Below are 16,149 nucleotides of genomic sequence, written 5' to 3'. Positions count from 1 at the left end.
CCCAAACTTACTGATACTGTTGAATTTTGAAAAACAGCAAATCCTCCCACAAAGCGGTGGCTGCCTCTTTTTTATTTTATTTTATTTTTAAAAGGCTGCTCCTGGTCTAATCTTATTTTAGTTTGGCTTTATGTTTGATTAGAAGAAAAGACTTGAAATATTGCCTAACTTTGGGAACAACTTGAATCATCAGGAGACATCGATTATGACATAGGTGTTCCAGGAAGGGACTAGCGGGCTACAGAGCAGGCTGGCCTGTTTGGGGAGCATGAAATTTACTGGAAAAGGTAGTAGCTTTGGAACCAGATGGGTCCTGGGTTCAAATCTCAACTCTGCTGTAAACAAAGAATGCTGCCCACCATCCCGTTCTGTAAGAATCAAGTCATTAGTCACTGACCTACAATTCACCCTGAAAGGAATTCAGGCCAAGATAAGGGTGAGGCACTCCATGTTTTGGGAAAACAGGGGAAACAGGTAAAACAGGTCCTTCCATAGTTAGAAATATTTCAGGAGAAATTTCTTCCATGGACCCGGATTCTTGCATATTTAGAAAAGCACTAACAGCATTAACTGAGATATCTGTTCCTCATGACCAACCTTCTATCAAGACGTGTGCCTGACCACTCGTAACCCTTCTCTGAAATCACAGATATACTGACCTCCTGCCTTACCTCTTTGGAGCAGTTCCTCAGAGCTTTCTGAGAGACTGTATCCTGGGCTAGAGTCCTTAGGAAGTCCCCCCAAAAAACAAAACTCACAGCTCTCACGTTGTGTCCCCCACCCCCCGGTCGACACTATCATAATAGCTGACAATACCCCAAATAGCGGATGACTTTAGCAGAGTCTCAAAATTCTCTTTCGTTTCCTCTCAGGGACTTTGTGAGGACAAACAAGCCAGTGTGTGTAAAGAGCCTCCGCCGTGCCTGCTGCCGGAGGAGCACAGCAATGTGATTTCCTTCCACGTCCTCATTCATTCAGCAAAATGTGCAGAGCAGGGAAGTGGGAGGGAACCAGCTCAGAATCAAGAGTATCTTCCAGAGAGGAAAGTCGAGGGGAAGGGTACATGAGAACAGAGAAGAGGCTTCTGGATAGTGCTCGTGGGCTGTGCTCCAGGTAGCGAATCGTAGGAGGGAGCTGGGCCTACAACTATCCAAAGATGACAAGGGAAGATAAGGGTAGAATTATTCTTCCTGAACAGAAAGCAGGAGAATGTCAGGGGAGGGATTGGGGGTGGCCCGGAGCGATGATAGGATGGGGCGAGTCTGAACGCATCAGGATATGATGCTTGGTTCACAGCAGGCTTCTCAACCTTCTCTGATGGGGTCAAACAGTAAGTGTGGAGATAAGTTTCTCAAAGGCTGACTATCTTAGGACAGTCTCTGGATGCCCAGATAAGACTTTGGATGGTTGGCATCTTCCCATCTCTTGGGAGGTCCTTAGAGCCAGACTCAATCTGAAATATGCCTGAGATCTCCATCTCCCTGGTTTTCTAAAGGATGTTCTGATTTAAAATAGGTCCTCCTATTTTCAGAACATCTGTGAGATGTGGAATGCCTTTTGGTTTGGAGAATCTGATCGTGGTAGAACTGTAAGGGGAAGAGGTCCGAAGCCTTACAGAGGGACATCTGTCCACAGGGCAGGTGAGTCCCTCACAGTCTGCAGTAGCTCACAAGGGACCTCGTTTACAGAGTGTGGATAGAATATCTGTCCCTGGAGGACAGGTTTCTGAAAGGATTTGACTTTGCGATGGGACCAGAGAGAACTTTAACGCTCTCCTCGATGCTCTAGGAGGACACGGCCTACATCGCTTATTCCCCACGGAAATTTCCATCCAAAAATGTTGTTAGTTAACTGAATAATTTAGTATCACCCTGAGAGGAAGTTAAGAACCTCTGGATTCTCTTCCAGAATGGGCAGTCATGCTTTCATGTCACAGGAAATAAACACAGCTTTTGAAAGATGCTCGATTTACACATAAGCTCTGAGAATGTTCTGGCACAGCCTGTGTTGGTTGAGATTTTAAGCTGCAGTATAAGCTGGTCAAGGGCACAGCCTGCAAAGAAGATGTGGAAATACCACTAGTCCACCCTCTCTGAGAGCAGCACGTCAGCATGAGGGCCAGGGCAGCCTGAGGGGCTCAGTCTCTGTAGGCAACCGTGGAGAGCAGGGTGGAAGGACGTGAGGGCCCGGGTCAGGGTAGGGAAAGGAGTCATTAGTACAGGAGAAGGACCAGGAAAACACCGCAAATCCAGAGGCCACAGCCCTGGTGGGATCTAGGGCACTGGGCCAAACTGAAGGAGGAAAACCAAAGTCAAACCCCTCAGGCCTACTGGAAAAAAACGAGATCGGTGGAAGAAGCCAGGTCAGGTGCAGGCATCTGACAGACCAAACCAGTTGAAGCAGAGGTAAAGTATGAAGCTGAGTCAGCTACTGGATCACACAGAGGATCAGGCAAAGCCCAGAGGGCAGGTACGGACCTGGAAGAGGAAAGAGAAGCCACCAGCACTGCTGTGATCCCTGGGACGAGTGGCTTCTGCTCTCTGCCCTGGTATTAAGCTCATCTTTCAATGCAGGCAGACCTTAGTGTGGGATCTGGGGAGAGTGAGCCAGGGGCTGTATTCACAGCACAGGCAGAGCAGCCAGGCCACAGATGGGGGAGGAAATGAGTTCAACCAGCTGTGCGGCTTTACGCTACAAAGTGTCAGCACACCTCATTTCTCTGTGATGTATTTATCCGAGAGGCAGTCAGGTATGGGGAAACAGCATGGCTTTAGAGTCAATTAGACCCACCCTGGTTTTGCATCCCAGCTCAGTTTGCTAGTGATGAGACGCTGAGGTAGTTGCCCTGTCTTTCTGAGCCTCCTGTTTCTCTTCTCTAAAACAGAGAAGGTTCTAGCAGTGCCAGTGAGACGGTGGAGGTAAAGTCCTTAGCCCTGGAGCACAGCAGATGCTCAGTAAATGTCTCCTTCTCCCTTCACTGCCTTCTTCCTGCATTCCATAAGGAAACAAAAAGAGGACTCTCTACTTCGTTGTTTTTAAGGGAGAGGGGTTTGCTGTGGCATCAACAGACAATCAAGAAGACTGGCTTTCCAATAACAGAAGATCCAATGGACTAAACTAAGAAAAATAACTTCCATGTGTGCAGTGCTTTCGGTGTACTGAGTACTTCCCACGTGAAAAAGCACATTTGTTTCTTATGATAGTCCTTTCAGGTGGGCACAGAAAATATTATTTTCCCCATTTTGTGAATAAGGAAATTGAAACCCAGAGTTTTCAAGAGTTTTGTCTTGAATCATCTCTGGTTCCCCCCTTTCCACAACACGATGGCATCTTGACAGCAAGTATAGATGAACTCAGGGGAGCCCTGACTACAGAGAGGAGGGGCCTCGTTTAATTCGATTCTGACCAGACAACTTTATAGTGAATGACTAAGTGTAAGCTATTTCGCAAAAGTCCAGATTTCTATGTTAGCATTTCTGCAATTTAGCATTTCAGCTTATAATGTTCAGGAGTTATAGTGGACAAGAATGAAGGAAATAAAAAGAAGGGTTCATCTTCCCTGGGTTAACTAGACTGTTGAAACAGAACACACAGATCCGTGTCAGTATGAGAAAAAGAAGAAGAGACAGGAGCAAGTTCATGACCTGTGGCATTTTAGTGACATTTCTATAAAAGATGAATCACTGAAAGCTTTGCCTTAAAAAATTCTCCCCATGAATTCAGTTTTACACAAGAGTGAGTAAGTGCTACTTACAAAAATGAACAAGCAACAAAAACAAAATAAAAAAGCAGTTCTATATTGGTTTGATGATATCTTTAGTGATATTTAAATTTTAAAATCATTTTTGCAGGAAGTTACGAGGACAACTTGAGCTTCTGCTTGATCCAATATTTGCTTACATTTCAAGCATCTTTGAAACAGAGCTGGAGACTTAGAATTTATGGATAGGTGGGAGAGAGGCTTTCTACACTCTTTAACATACAAAAACCAAGGTCACATTGGATTGGCCTGTGGGAATCGACCCCCTGGCCCGCAGCTGAATGGCTGCTTGTGGAATTCTCATACCTGGAATGGCCACACCACCACCACTGCCTCTTTCCAGCCCGCCTATCTTTTAAGGTCCATTTTCAAGTGTGACCTCCTTCTGAAAGCCTTCAATGATCCCTCAACGGAAGGGCCACACACCCTTCTCGGGGCTCCCCCTGGGTCCCTTGCATGCAGCTTAATCCCTTTCCCAAGGACTTCTGTGGCCACTGGTACAGTTTCCCTCCTACTAGATCAAAGCTCTCTGAAGGAAGGTCTCCTTAAGCACTACATCTTCCACACTAATTAGCAGACAGCCCCTTTTAAAATGGTTCTCAGTAGATATCTGAAGAATCAAAGACTTCATGAATAAGTGGTCATTTGGTTTATGTGATAATGTACTGATGCCAGAGAGCACGCTTAAAAAAAACATAACAAGTGAGCAAAGGCTTGCAGCAGAGAGAAAAGGCTTCCTAGGTCTTCTTACATCTATGAAGTTCATTAATTTTTAGCATGAATCTTTTTAAGATTTAGCTGTTCCTTCTCCTTTCACAAAATGTACTCCTCAGGCACACCAGCCTATAATAACTGTAGCTTCCAGAATTTTACGTTAATTTAAAAAATTAAAATGTCTCATGTTATGCACAAATTTAAAAATAATTCACTCCTTGCTTCCCCATATTACTTCAGGTAAGGGAGAGATTTCTTAAATACTCCAAAAGGGGTAAAGATGCATATATTTGCATATTAATCCAAAGGCAAATCTGTTCATCAAAAGGCATCATAAAGAGAGTAAAAAGATAAGCCACAGAATTAGGAAGATCATTGCAACACGTGTAACAAATAAAAGTCTCACCCAATATATATTTTAAAACTCCTATAAGTACAATTTTAAATGTGGACAAAAGATTTAAACAGGTAGGTACTTTACAAAAGAAAAATCCCACAGGTCAATAAACATACGAAAATGTGCTCAATTTCAGTAGTAATTAGGTAAATATAAACTAAAACCACACTGAGATCATACAATATATACACCTACCAGAATGATAATATTTAAAAGTATGACAATTTTTTTGTTGTTGTTGGAGCAATGGGAACTTTCATATTCTTCTGGTGGGGGCATAAGCTGCAACATTCCACTTGGAAAGAATTTGGCATTTATATCTGATAAAGCTAAAGAAATGCCCTCTGACCCAGCAATTCCACTTCCAGGACTATGCTCTTGAGAAAACACAGGCATAAGTACTCAGGTTCAGAATAGCATGCTTGTCATAGCCACACCTGGAGGCAACCAACCCGTCAGAAGCAGAATGGGTAAGTAAATACACACAACATGGATACATCTTAAAATGTTAAGTGAACGAAGCAACATGTGAAAGAATATACATAATTCCATTTTTACATAATTTAATACAGGCAAAACTAAACTTTGTTTAGGGGTACAAATGTGAGTGGTAAGGCTATCAGGAGAAACAAAGAAATGATTATCCTAAAAGTTGGGGTAATGTTCCTTCTGTGAGAAGGGAGGGGGTGTGATGGGGAAACACATGGGGCACTTCTAGGGTGCGAGCAATATTCTATTTCTTGTCCAGTGGTAATTACACAAGTGTTTATGTAACTAAAATCATGCACATTTGTGGTTTATGCATTTTCTATATGTGTTTTATTAACCAAATTATTTTAAGAGTGTACGTAATGCTAATATGTAGGAGAATAGTTGTGGATTTATACGTGATAAAAATGTTCCCTCCCCTTTTATATTTATTGGTTTTGGTAAAATAAGTCTTGAATTCTATGGGTTTTTTTTTTTTTTAATTGAGGTATAGTTGATGTACAATATTATGTAAGTTCCAGGTACAAAACACAGTGATTCACAATTTTTAAAGGTTATACTCCATTTATAGTTATTATAAACTATTGGCTATATTCCTTGTGTTGTACAGTATATCCTTGCAACTTACTTATTTTATGCATAGTAGTTTGTACCTCTTAATTCCCTACCCCTATCTTGTCCCTCCCCACTCCCTACTGGTAACCACTAGTTTGTTCTCAATGTATAAGTCTGTTTCTTTTTTGTTATACCTATGGGTTTTCAATTAGGAGAGGCCTTTAGGAATTCATTCACCTGTATTCACTTTTCCTTGAATATATCCTACACTTTCCTGATTGTGTTTTTTGCTTAAGAAAGAGGAAATACTTTGCAGGATTCATACTTCAACTTTCCACCTTCCATGCTTAATAGCAGACATCACTGATTCATCACCACATGCTTTTTTGCTCATCCTGGACTTAGAATCCCTGCTTTTATTGCATTTGGGCAGCCACTACCAACAGCAGCGCTGCTACCTGAGATGAAACCTATTTACTATTCCCGGTTAGCCCTACCTGCCACCAGGCGGATAAATGGTCTCCTCCCTAAAACTACTTTTGGAAGTTCTGTTCTTTCATAACAATGCCCCTCAGACTTCACAAACTTCACAGACCTCCTCTCCTTTTTTACGGACGTCCTCTATTCTGTGCACCAACCTCACACTCTCCCCTTTTTTCATTATTGCTTCCCCAAGGAGCCTTTGTAGGAATTTTCTCCCCAGTTCTTCCCCTTGCCCCATTAAATTTTAATACCAAAGATATGCTGTGTATCTGTTTATGTACTGTGACCTTGTGGAGTGCCACAAACTGTTGTAATAGCTAAGATTTCTTCATCTCTCTGGGGCAATATCTCCTTTATGGAGAACACATGGTCTAGATACCCACTGTGGGGCTTGTCAGGGTCTGTTCTGCATAGTTACTTTTGACTGTGTCGTCTCTCCAAGTAGATTATGAGTTCCTGGAAGCCAGGGTCTGCTCCTGGAGTGGGTAAAACATTGCCTTGTACATACCAGGCACTCAGTAAATATTTGAGTTGAACTGAAAGAACATTCTGTTTAAAATAAAATGCAAGAAATGTGAATCAGTTTGAGTACAAACTGAGCTGGTCCTTCAGTTGAGTGGCTTATTTGCAACTACTTAGTCACTTGCGAAATAAAAATACTCTTATAAAAAGCTTTCATTCATGGTCCCAAAATCCATTAGACTAGAGAAAACGGAATTGTTAGGTTAATTTGTATCTTCTGACTCATTTTGCATCATCTTAAGCATTAATTAATTGCCATGGTTTAAAACTTGAGTTCCCTTACTGAGTTTATGATTAATCTCTCTATGCAAACTTTATTAGCTTGCTCGTCAGTATTAAAGAAAAGGAGGCGTTGAAACCAAGCAGGACCCTGTGGGGCCTGCTGGTACAAAAACTCCCTGAGTTCCAAAGAGCAAGTTCAAAGAGTTAAAGATTAGGACAGCCACAGGACTCCTAGCTCCTCCTAAAGGGGATATAGGTAACAATCTGATTCCTATGTGAGTTGTTCTATAGAAATAAGATCTCCACTCAGGTGGAGGATGGTGACTACATGCTGACCACAAGCACTGACCCCAGACTGGCTGGAACCAGAAGGTTGAGATTCCCAAACATTGACCCAGAGGCTGCACAAAATGGACAAGTTGGGGCAGGTACAGTGAACAGTTTTCTCCTTTAGTTATCATATTTCGTCCTTTAGGACTAGACTTTTTAATATTCTCTGTACAGTATAACTTGATTTACTTTACCAAAAGTCCCCACCTTAAAGTTCTGTCTTCTGAGATTCAAATGAGGGTGTACATCTTTCTTCTATCTTGTGTTCTAAAATGCTTTCTCTGTCAATGTTAAGTTATAATTCAGTGTTTCTGCAAGTGCATCAGAATCACTTGGATTCTTGTTAAAATGCACACCCCCCCTTCCCCGTCTGCCCCAGATTATTACTGAGGAGGGGGAGCTGATCTGAGATAGCCAAACAGAGGGCACTCTGGCTCCTCCTTCCACTTTATTCCAGTGATTATTTAGAGGTCAGTAATATCAGCTGCTGGTTCAGCTAATTTGATCCTCTATCAGATTTACCCTGAAAAATTTAATGTAAATCTTTACCTTGTTTTTTGGAAAGGATAAGGACTGGGTCTATTTGTATAATTATATAGTGATAAGGATTAAAAAGGGATTCTGGCAAGTTTTCAGGGCTGACAACAATAACCCAGGAATAATGTAGTGATATCAGATTACCACATCATGATGTTTCCACAGTAATACAGCTTTAAACTTTGCTGGTATGATGATGCCTAAGTTAATGAAGCAACAACCTTAACCTAAGGACACTATGGAAAATAACTTATGTAACTGATTAACAGGATATATTTGTTTGTTTTTATTGAAGTAGAATTGCTTTACAATACTGTGTTAGTTTCAGATACACAGAATAGAGATTTAGTATTTTTGCAGATTATATTCCATTATATGTTATTACAAGATAACGAGTATGTAAGCAGATAGGGCAAGGGGTCCCCAGAGAAAGAACCAGGCATGGCTTTCTTGACGTAAGAGAAGCCATTTTGGCCTAAGCCATTTTGTAATCTAACAGGTCTTGGTAATTAATGATCTTAAGGGAACAAAGGAATGAAGAAACAAAAGAAAAGTAGTCAAGAAGCAAGAGTTCTGAGATAAAACAGAGTCCTAGTTTCTGCTCAAGGGACCTACGAAACAATCTGATACATATCTTTGGGAACTGCAGGTAAACTAAGGCCCCACCCAGTGAAGGATGGTAACTCTGTGCTATGTCCCCAGGCAGGTCAGCACCTAAGGAATGATGATTTTGACCCTGTCTGACCCTGGTGACTTCAATCAACTAAAGCTTGGCTTCTGTCAACCTTTGCCCCAATTCTGTGCTAAGTTCTCTTCTGCTCAAACCCCTTCATGAATATTCACGTCTCCTTAGCTTAAAACTTCCCCAGTTTTGCTGTTGGGGAGACACTGCTTTGGGAAAGAGCCCTTGTGTTCTCCTTACTTGCTGCAAGTAGTAAGCCCTTCCTTCTCCTGGTCTTTGGCTAGGTTGTGTCTTTTGGCTTGATACTCATCAAGACGTAAACCTAGTTTTCGGGTAACAGGTACAATTCCCTGTACTATACAGTATACCCTTGCTGCTTATCTGTCTCTAGCAGTTTGCATCTGTTACTCCCATACCCCAATTTGTCTCCCCACTCTCCCCTCTCGCCTTTGGTAACTACAAGTTTGTCTTCTATATAACAAGATGTATTTCAGTAATGAAAGAAATGAGGAGAAAATACCTTATGTATAGACCATTCAAGTTATGGTAAAGGTGACAGAAAAGTAGGAAAAAAATGAAATTTCTTAAGACACTTTGTTGTATGTGAGTCAAAAATATTTAAGGAAGAAAGTTTTCACTGGCAGTGGTTCTGGGTTATGTTTTCAGACATGTGGGCCCCAAAAGAAAGAGGATGACATACATTCATTTTTCTGGGTGAGAGCATAACGTGTAAGCATATATCTTTATGGTGTCATTATTTCTGTCCCTTTTATTGGCTTGTAATACTCAGTGCTGATTTTGTATACAGTGAGTTACAGTATTTACATTTTTTGAAATATCCTGATTTAGGACAGGCCAAGCTATCATGCTTGCACAATTGGTTTTAGCTTCTTGGAGATTTTGGTTCTGCTAAAGGATTAGGTCCCATATTAATAGCTCTATTTTATTACCCTGGTGTGCACAGGCCCTGGATGGGTACTTTGTATATATTATCTTGCTTAATCATTTTGATAATCCAGTAAAGTTGATATTATTGTACCATTTTCCAGATGAGGGAACTGAGACTTAAAGAGGTTCCCAAAGCATACAGCTGGCAAACAGTGAAGGCATAATTCAAATGAGATCTGTTTAGCTTAAAACCTGGACCACCCTTGTAGTTTCAGAAGCTGAAAACTTTCAGGCTCTGTTGTCTACCTGGACCAAGATGAACTGTATGTTATATTTTTATTTATATTTAAAGATGACCTGGCTAAAGGTGAATACATCCTCTTGTGTACTGAAGCAGCTAAGACCGGCCTATGTCTTAGAGACAGCATACTTGGACAAGAATAAAAAGGCCCTGCCTTGTGCAGAGGCTGGGCCAGCCACCGGCGGGTGGGGCTGGGTCACACGGCTGCTGGCTGCGGGGCCTGGAGGGCCCTAGTAGCCCCTTTGCTGTTTTAATTGCACATAATGATGAGCTTTCACAAGGAGGGCCTGAAAGGTCCACTCTGACTCCACAGTGTCTTGGTGGATGCTAGGGGTACAGGAGACGCTGGAATGGTGGTGAGGTAGCCGTGCTGCCTCTGCTCCAGAAACAACACACGCAGCCACTCCTTAGTGCAGAGGGCCTCCTAATCACTGCACCCACCTGTGACCTTACGTAGTCTGACACGCAGGACAAAGCGGTCAAGCCAAATATGGCTCTGGGCTCCGTCACCTCTCCCATCCAGTAGAGTTGAGACCTCTTCCTTCCCACCTTTGGTGTCAGTCCTGTTCTCATTCCCAAACCAAGCAGGAGATACTCAAGGAGCTCCAGCCCATGTCCTAAGGCTCAGCACCCACTTGTCAGTCTTGCCGTCTAAACTGGTGCCCAGTCAGTCACTCTTATCACTTTAGGAAATATTTAGACTCATGAGAACAGAAGCCATGAGTGAACGGGAGGGAGGAATGATAAATACATTTTTCACTGGGGAAAAAGGAGCATGAAAGGTTCAGAACTCAGAGGACTTCTAGGAAGGACTAAATGTAATGGGCCAACAACACCCTAAATTATACACCTAGGACAACCACCAAAAAGAGGTGTGAAGGCCAAACACACAAGTTATTCCGAGGGAGGGTTGGGAGTGGGACAGACCAATGGTTTGGCGAATGGAAGGCGAGGGGTGGCAGGGAAGTGGAGTTTCCCTCTCACTACCTCCTGCAAAGTTCCTCAAATGTTAATGAGCTTCAGGAGCTTGTGAAAATGCACATTCATGGCTCCTGCTCTCAAGGCTTCTGACTGTGCCACTGGGAAGAGCCACCCAGCACGTGTATGTTCACAGGTTCCCCAGGTGATTCATATTGCTTGGTCTGAAGACCAAATCTTGAGATACTGCTGTACTGTGATCTGACAGGTATGCCACAGATTTTTAAAAGCCAGGTAATAATTCAGAGAGTTGTCACTCACAATTTGAGAACAGTTACCAATAGATCTCTGAGAAGAAAAGCAAATTGCTTTGCTTACTTCTAATGCCTCTTTTTTAAAGCTTGAGTGTCTTTACTCTGTATTCACTTTTATCCCTCTCCCCACCTGAAGGAGGCGTGGCTTTATTAAAGGGCCATGTCAATCAAATGTTCTTAAAGTTTGTGGGGAGTTCGGGTTATGGGAAGGGGTAAGCTGCTAAACTGTAAAAACCAGAGGAGGCCGGAGTGGGGTAGATGTGACTGAGGAAGGAGGAACTGCCTCCTTTAGCTACAGTCAGACTGTTAACTGTAGTCGACTCTGCTTTTGGGGCGGCCGGTACTGTGCTGTCCTCTGCAGGTAGGACCAGCCCAGGCAGGACAGCCTTGGCAATCATTTCCTGGGTGCCAAAGAGGGCGGGCGGAGTGTTTCTGAGTCCAAGGGATAAGAAAGCACTTTATACAGAAGACTTAATTGGTCTCACTCTCTCTCCAAGCAAACAAGCAAAAAAATAACAACTCAGTTTTTTTCCTTCCCAGGAAAAGGAGAAAAGGCAAAGTTGGTATTTGTGAAGGGCTGGCATTTTGGTTCTAACTTAGGTATTTATTTTAGTGGAAGTAGCTAACAAGTCCGTGCTGCAGCAGAAAACGAACCCCCTCCCCGCTGGCCCTGGAGGAGAGGCACGGAGGCAGAGGGGCCGGTGCTCCTCCACCCGGCCCTCTCTGGGCCCCACTGCCGTCCTAGCCCTGCCCGTGTTCTGGGGGAGGCCCGTTTCACACAGGCAGGGCAGAAGAGCAGGACAAGGGGTCCTACACAGGGGGCTGTGTTTTCTGTTTGCAGATTCATATTGACCTAATCTTCGCTCTGGGGAAGAACAGACATCTCGAGTTGAGAAAAAGAAAGTACAGTAAAGTAGTCATGGAGCGGAGAGGCAGCATTCTGAGTGCTGGAAGCGGCACTGAGCTGGGAGCTGGTCTGCTGTGCCCCTGCTCTGGCTGTGCCTTCAGGACCTCACACGCCCTTGGGAAGGAGATGTTACAGCTTGTACATACACAGTCGGCCTCTGATAGCGGATAGCAGTTTGGCATCAGAGGATTCAACCAATTGTTGACGGAAAACATTCGCAAAAAAACCCCCAGAAAATTCCAAAAAGCAAAACCTGAATTTGCCAGCAACATATTTACATAGAATTTACATTGTGTAGGTATTATATGTAACCTAGAGATGATTTAAAGTATAAGGGGAGGTGTGTGTAGGTTATATGCAAATACTGCACCATTTTATATAAGGGACTTGAGCATCTCCAGATTTTGGTACTTGCAGGGGTCCTGGAGTCAGTCCCCCATGAATACTGAGGGATGAGTGTATGACGTGAAGGGGTTAGATTTACTGATCTCCGAGGTCCATGAAATCAGATTAGTTCAGTGAAATGCTTTTTGTAGGCATTAAATGAGCAGTTACGTTGTGTTATCTAACAGATGAGCTGTATTTCAGAATGCAATGAGGCTATGGCACGATACTTTGGCATTACCTGTCATGTCTCAGTATAGGTGTAGGCAGCACGCTTGTCAGGAGCCATCCAAACTCAGCCAGAGTGTGCAGCAGAGGGCCGTAATCTGTTTTGATTTCACAGCCCTGCGTGAATAAGCACAGAGCTCATAGTCTAATGACAAACACACCCAGCTACACAAGTGATCACAATGAAGGGTGATGAGTGTTAGGATCAGGGGACTTCACGCTCCATTAAGTGCCCTTTTACAGGCTGCAGTCGTCCTGGGCTTCATTTCTGCTCCCTGCTGCCTTCCTACCACTGAACTGAGTTAGAAACACTGGGGATCAGAGTGGAGCGAGGTTTCCATCTGGTTCTCCAAGATTTGGGCCTGCCTTTTGTCTTACTCCCTTGGTCTCATTCTGGCATCAAACTTCAATGTCTGGGGCCCCAGGAAGCTCCCTGGGTGATTTGGATCTAAGCAGAGTTCACACTTTCAGAAAACTGGTCTCGGGACTGGGAAGCGAGGACGTGGTAGAGAGTGAGGACCGGGGAGTGAAAGGTGAGAGACGCGGGGAGTGTCTGCACTTTTCACTCATTTGGAATTGATACTTACTGGGAGCTTTACCTCTTATTCCAAATCCTTTTTCCCCCTCAATGGGATATCTAGTTTCTTTGAAAACAATCAAATGTGTCTCTCTAACCTTTCCAAGGCCAGAAAGGCAAACGTGTCCTTGAAAGAGGCTGTCAGCAGGGGCCTGGCGCACACAGGACAACCTCCCTGAATTCAGTCTATATACCTCCAGGGCGGTCGGCTGGATGACATCTGAACTCGGAGCGCACATCATGGTGCACTGTCATCTCTGACTAGGAAGGACAATGCTGTGTGTACATATCTGTTCTGGTGAGACGGAGAACACCTTTGGATATTTTTACCTTTGAAAGGCAGTTCACAAGGTTAAAAAAAAGTCAGCCACAGGTTGCTTGAAGATAAAATACTAGTTATTGTTTTTTCACTTTCAGTCAGTTGTCATGGCATCGTGGAAAGGGAATCTCAGTGCCAGGGGACTTTGTTTAGGATTAGAATGCCAAATCTTTGGGAATCCTCTGCCATTTATGTATAGATAATTATTTTGCTATCTTATAACAAAGCTGAACAGGAAGTAAAGCAATCACCTTTCCACAAACCTGAAAGAAGTTTGTTCAAGCACTTGTGATGAAATTCTCAACATTGAATAAACCTGTCTGAGAGGGGAGGGTATAGCTCAACCGGTAGAGTGCGTGCTTGGTGTGCATGAGGCCCTGGGTTCAATCCCCTGTACCTCCGGTAAAAATAAACAAATAAATGAACTTCCCCACAAAAAAAAGAGAAAAAAAAAGAAAAGAAACGTGTTTGAAGAATACTGAATGTGTTGGGCAATGAAGACCTTTAACGTGTAAGACGAAATACAAAATGGAAGCCAAATTTTCAGAAAACAGTAGTTTACCTCAATAACAGTCCATTGTTCGACTACAATGGCATCATTTCCTTTTCTGCTGGATCCTGGAACTCCAGAGCCTTCTTCTTCATAGATAAAGAATCCTTCCAAAGATTTGGGGGAATGGTCCCCTGCGAGGAAAAGGATACAATTAATAAGAGTAGTAAATGCTAAAAGATCATCGAAAACCTCGAATAACCTTGTAGGAAGCTGAAAGAAAAACATTAATGAACACTTGTTTGGACAGCCTCCTTCTCTTTGAAGGTAATTTTTAACGCTTTTTTTTGCAAAGGTCAAGACAGTTTTATACTTAACTGAATTAAAATCAAACTGTAAATATGAAAACCACAATAAAAACAAGATAAAATAATATACAGTGAGAAGCAAGTGGATTTCCTAAGCCTAAAAAGCATCTGGAAATCACCTTCAACTTGAAATCAAATTTTGGTTTCTGATCTACATGTTGTATGCATGTTAATTATAATTAAGAGAGACAACATCAGAAAGATTAATCCCTGAAATTACAGGTGTGATATTAAAATTAATGTGAAGTAAGATTACTTCAAAAAATATAAACACAGAACAATTCTTTACCTCAATCATGCTTGAAAAAAAAAGGAAAAAGGAAAAAGAATGGTAACAGGAAGATCCTAAACAAGAAGTCATTGTCAGAAGAATTCCTGCTAGGAAGGAAGTTTTGAGGGAGGGCCTCTCTGACATTTTTTTGAATAGCTGACAATAACCAGCTGGCCAAAACTAAACTGATTTTTATGGAAGTTCTTTTGTCTCCTATTTTGCAACAGGAGACAATTTTCCCATGGTCATGTGCTGGTTAAACATTCTGGTTTTTGTACAGCTCATTGTCATATCAAAGTTTCCCTGGTTGACAGTTTTCTAAATAACAACCTACAAACTTTTCAAAAGATCTATTAAGCTTAAAGATAAAAAAGAAAAAAAGTGATTTAGATGTAATTTTCAGTATTTATTTTTATTAACAGGCTATAAACTTCACGAGAAAATCATTATTATTATTATTGTTAATAATAATATTATATGTCATTTACAGTTAGGGCAGAATATCATGAAAGATTTACATTGTTCAGACTGGTTCCCAACAGCCCAGTAAGGTTTAATTCACTGGTTGGAATTGTTTTTCTAATTACAGTATATGTTCCACTTCCTTTAAATGTACTTGTCCACTGTCACACCACAGTGATCAGTGGAATTAAATCTGTTTTTGATTCTAAGTTTAGAGCATCACAAGACTATCTTTAAAATTGTATATTTGCCTCAATTCCTTTTTTAGAATGGGGATATGAACCTTAAAATAATTAGCTATTCTGATAATTATGTAGTTAGTTATAATCTGCTTATTTACTTTAGGATTATATAGTTGGAGACTATGTGTTCTGACTGTCTGCTTTCTTTTTCTCAATTTTGAGATTCCCCAGCACTTTTAAACCTCTTTTGGTTTATCCAAATAAGGGTGCTAGACTCAAACCCTGCGATATGACACAAGAATAAAAGAGAAAAAAATCACTGCTATGCAACAACATGGATGCGTCTCAGAGATACTATGTTGAGCAAAAGTGAGATATGAGAGAGTACCTACTGTGCATTTCAACTGACAAAGTTCAAGAACAGGCAACTTAATCTATGGTGCTGGAAGTCAGAATAATGCTTATCTCTGTGTGGGAGGATACTGACTGGGAAGAGTCATGAGGAGGGATTTTGGAAATGTTCTGTATTTTTTTTTTGCATTTTTCCCAGCTTTACTGAGATATAATTGACATACAAGGAAATGTTCTGTATTTTGAACATTTGTGTTCTGTTCAGCTGTACCCATAAGACTAATGCACTTTACTATATGTATCTTCTACTTCAATTAAAAACAAAAGTTCTTCCTTCTCACTTAAGAGCTCCCCAAGCTCCCTGGCTGGCTTTTTTAGGGACCATGCCAGTCAGCAGAGTCACAGAAGAATGATACTTCCTTCCACAGGAGAGAGTAAGTATGTCTCTTCAGGCATTCTCCCTGACAGAAGTGGCAGCTGGGGAGGGTGCAGGGAAGG

At 42.1% G+C, this 16,149-nt stretch overlaps 1 protein-coding gene and 1 non-coding gene across 8 annotated transcripts in view; one reads left to right on the top strand and one right to left on the bottom strand.

Moving 5' to 3' along the window:
- The window catches only part of RFTN2 (raftlin family member 2), a 69,578-nt gene that overhangs the window by 11,294 nt on the left and 42,135 nt on the right, over positions 1-16,149 (bottom strand). For all 7 annotated transcript variants that reach the window (XM_072961540.1, XM_072961543.1, XM_072961544.1 and 4 more), the window contains 2 exons: positions 14,090-14,211; positions 12,645-12,748 (listed from right to left, as the gene is read on the bottom strand). In XM_072961540.1, the coding sequence (XP_072817641.1) occupies positions 12,645-12,748; positions 14,090-14,211 (226 nt within the window). The remainder of the gene's footprint in view (positions 1-12,644; positions 12,749-14,089; positions 14,212-16,149) is intronic.
- On the top strand, positions 13,856-13,929 carry TRNAT-GGU (transfer RNA threonine (anticodon GGU)). Its single transcript has one exon. It is a non-coding gene; the product is annotated as a tRNA-Thr (tRNA).

Source organism: Vicugna pacos, chromosome 5 (assembly GCF_048564905.1).
Source record: "Vicugna pacos chromosome 5, VicPac4, whole genome shotgun sequence".
Taxonomy (NCBI): domain Eukaryota; kingdom Metazoa; phylum Chordata; class Mammalia; order Artiodactyla; family Camelidae; genus Vicugna; species Vicugna pacos.
The sequence above is the reverse complement of the archived record's forward strand: the minus strand, read 5'-3'. Positions and strand labels throughout refer to the sequence as shown.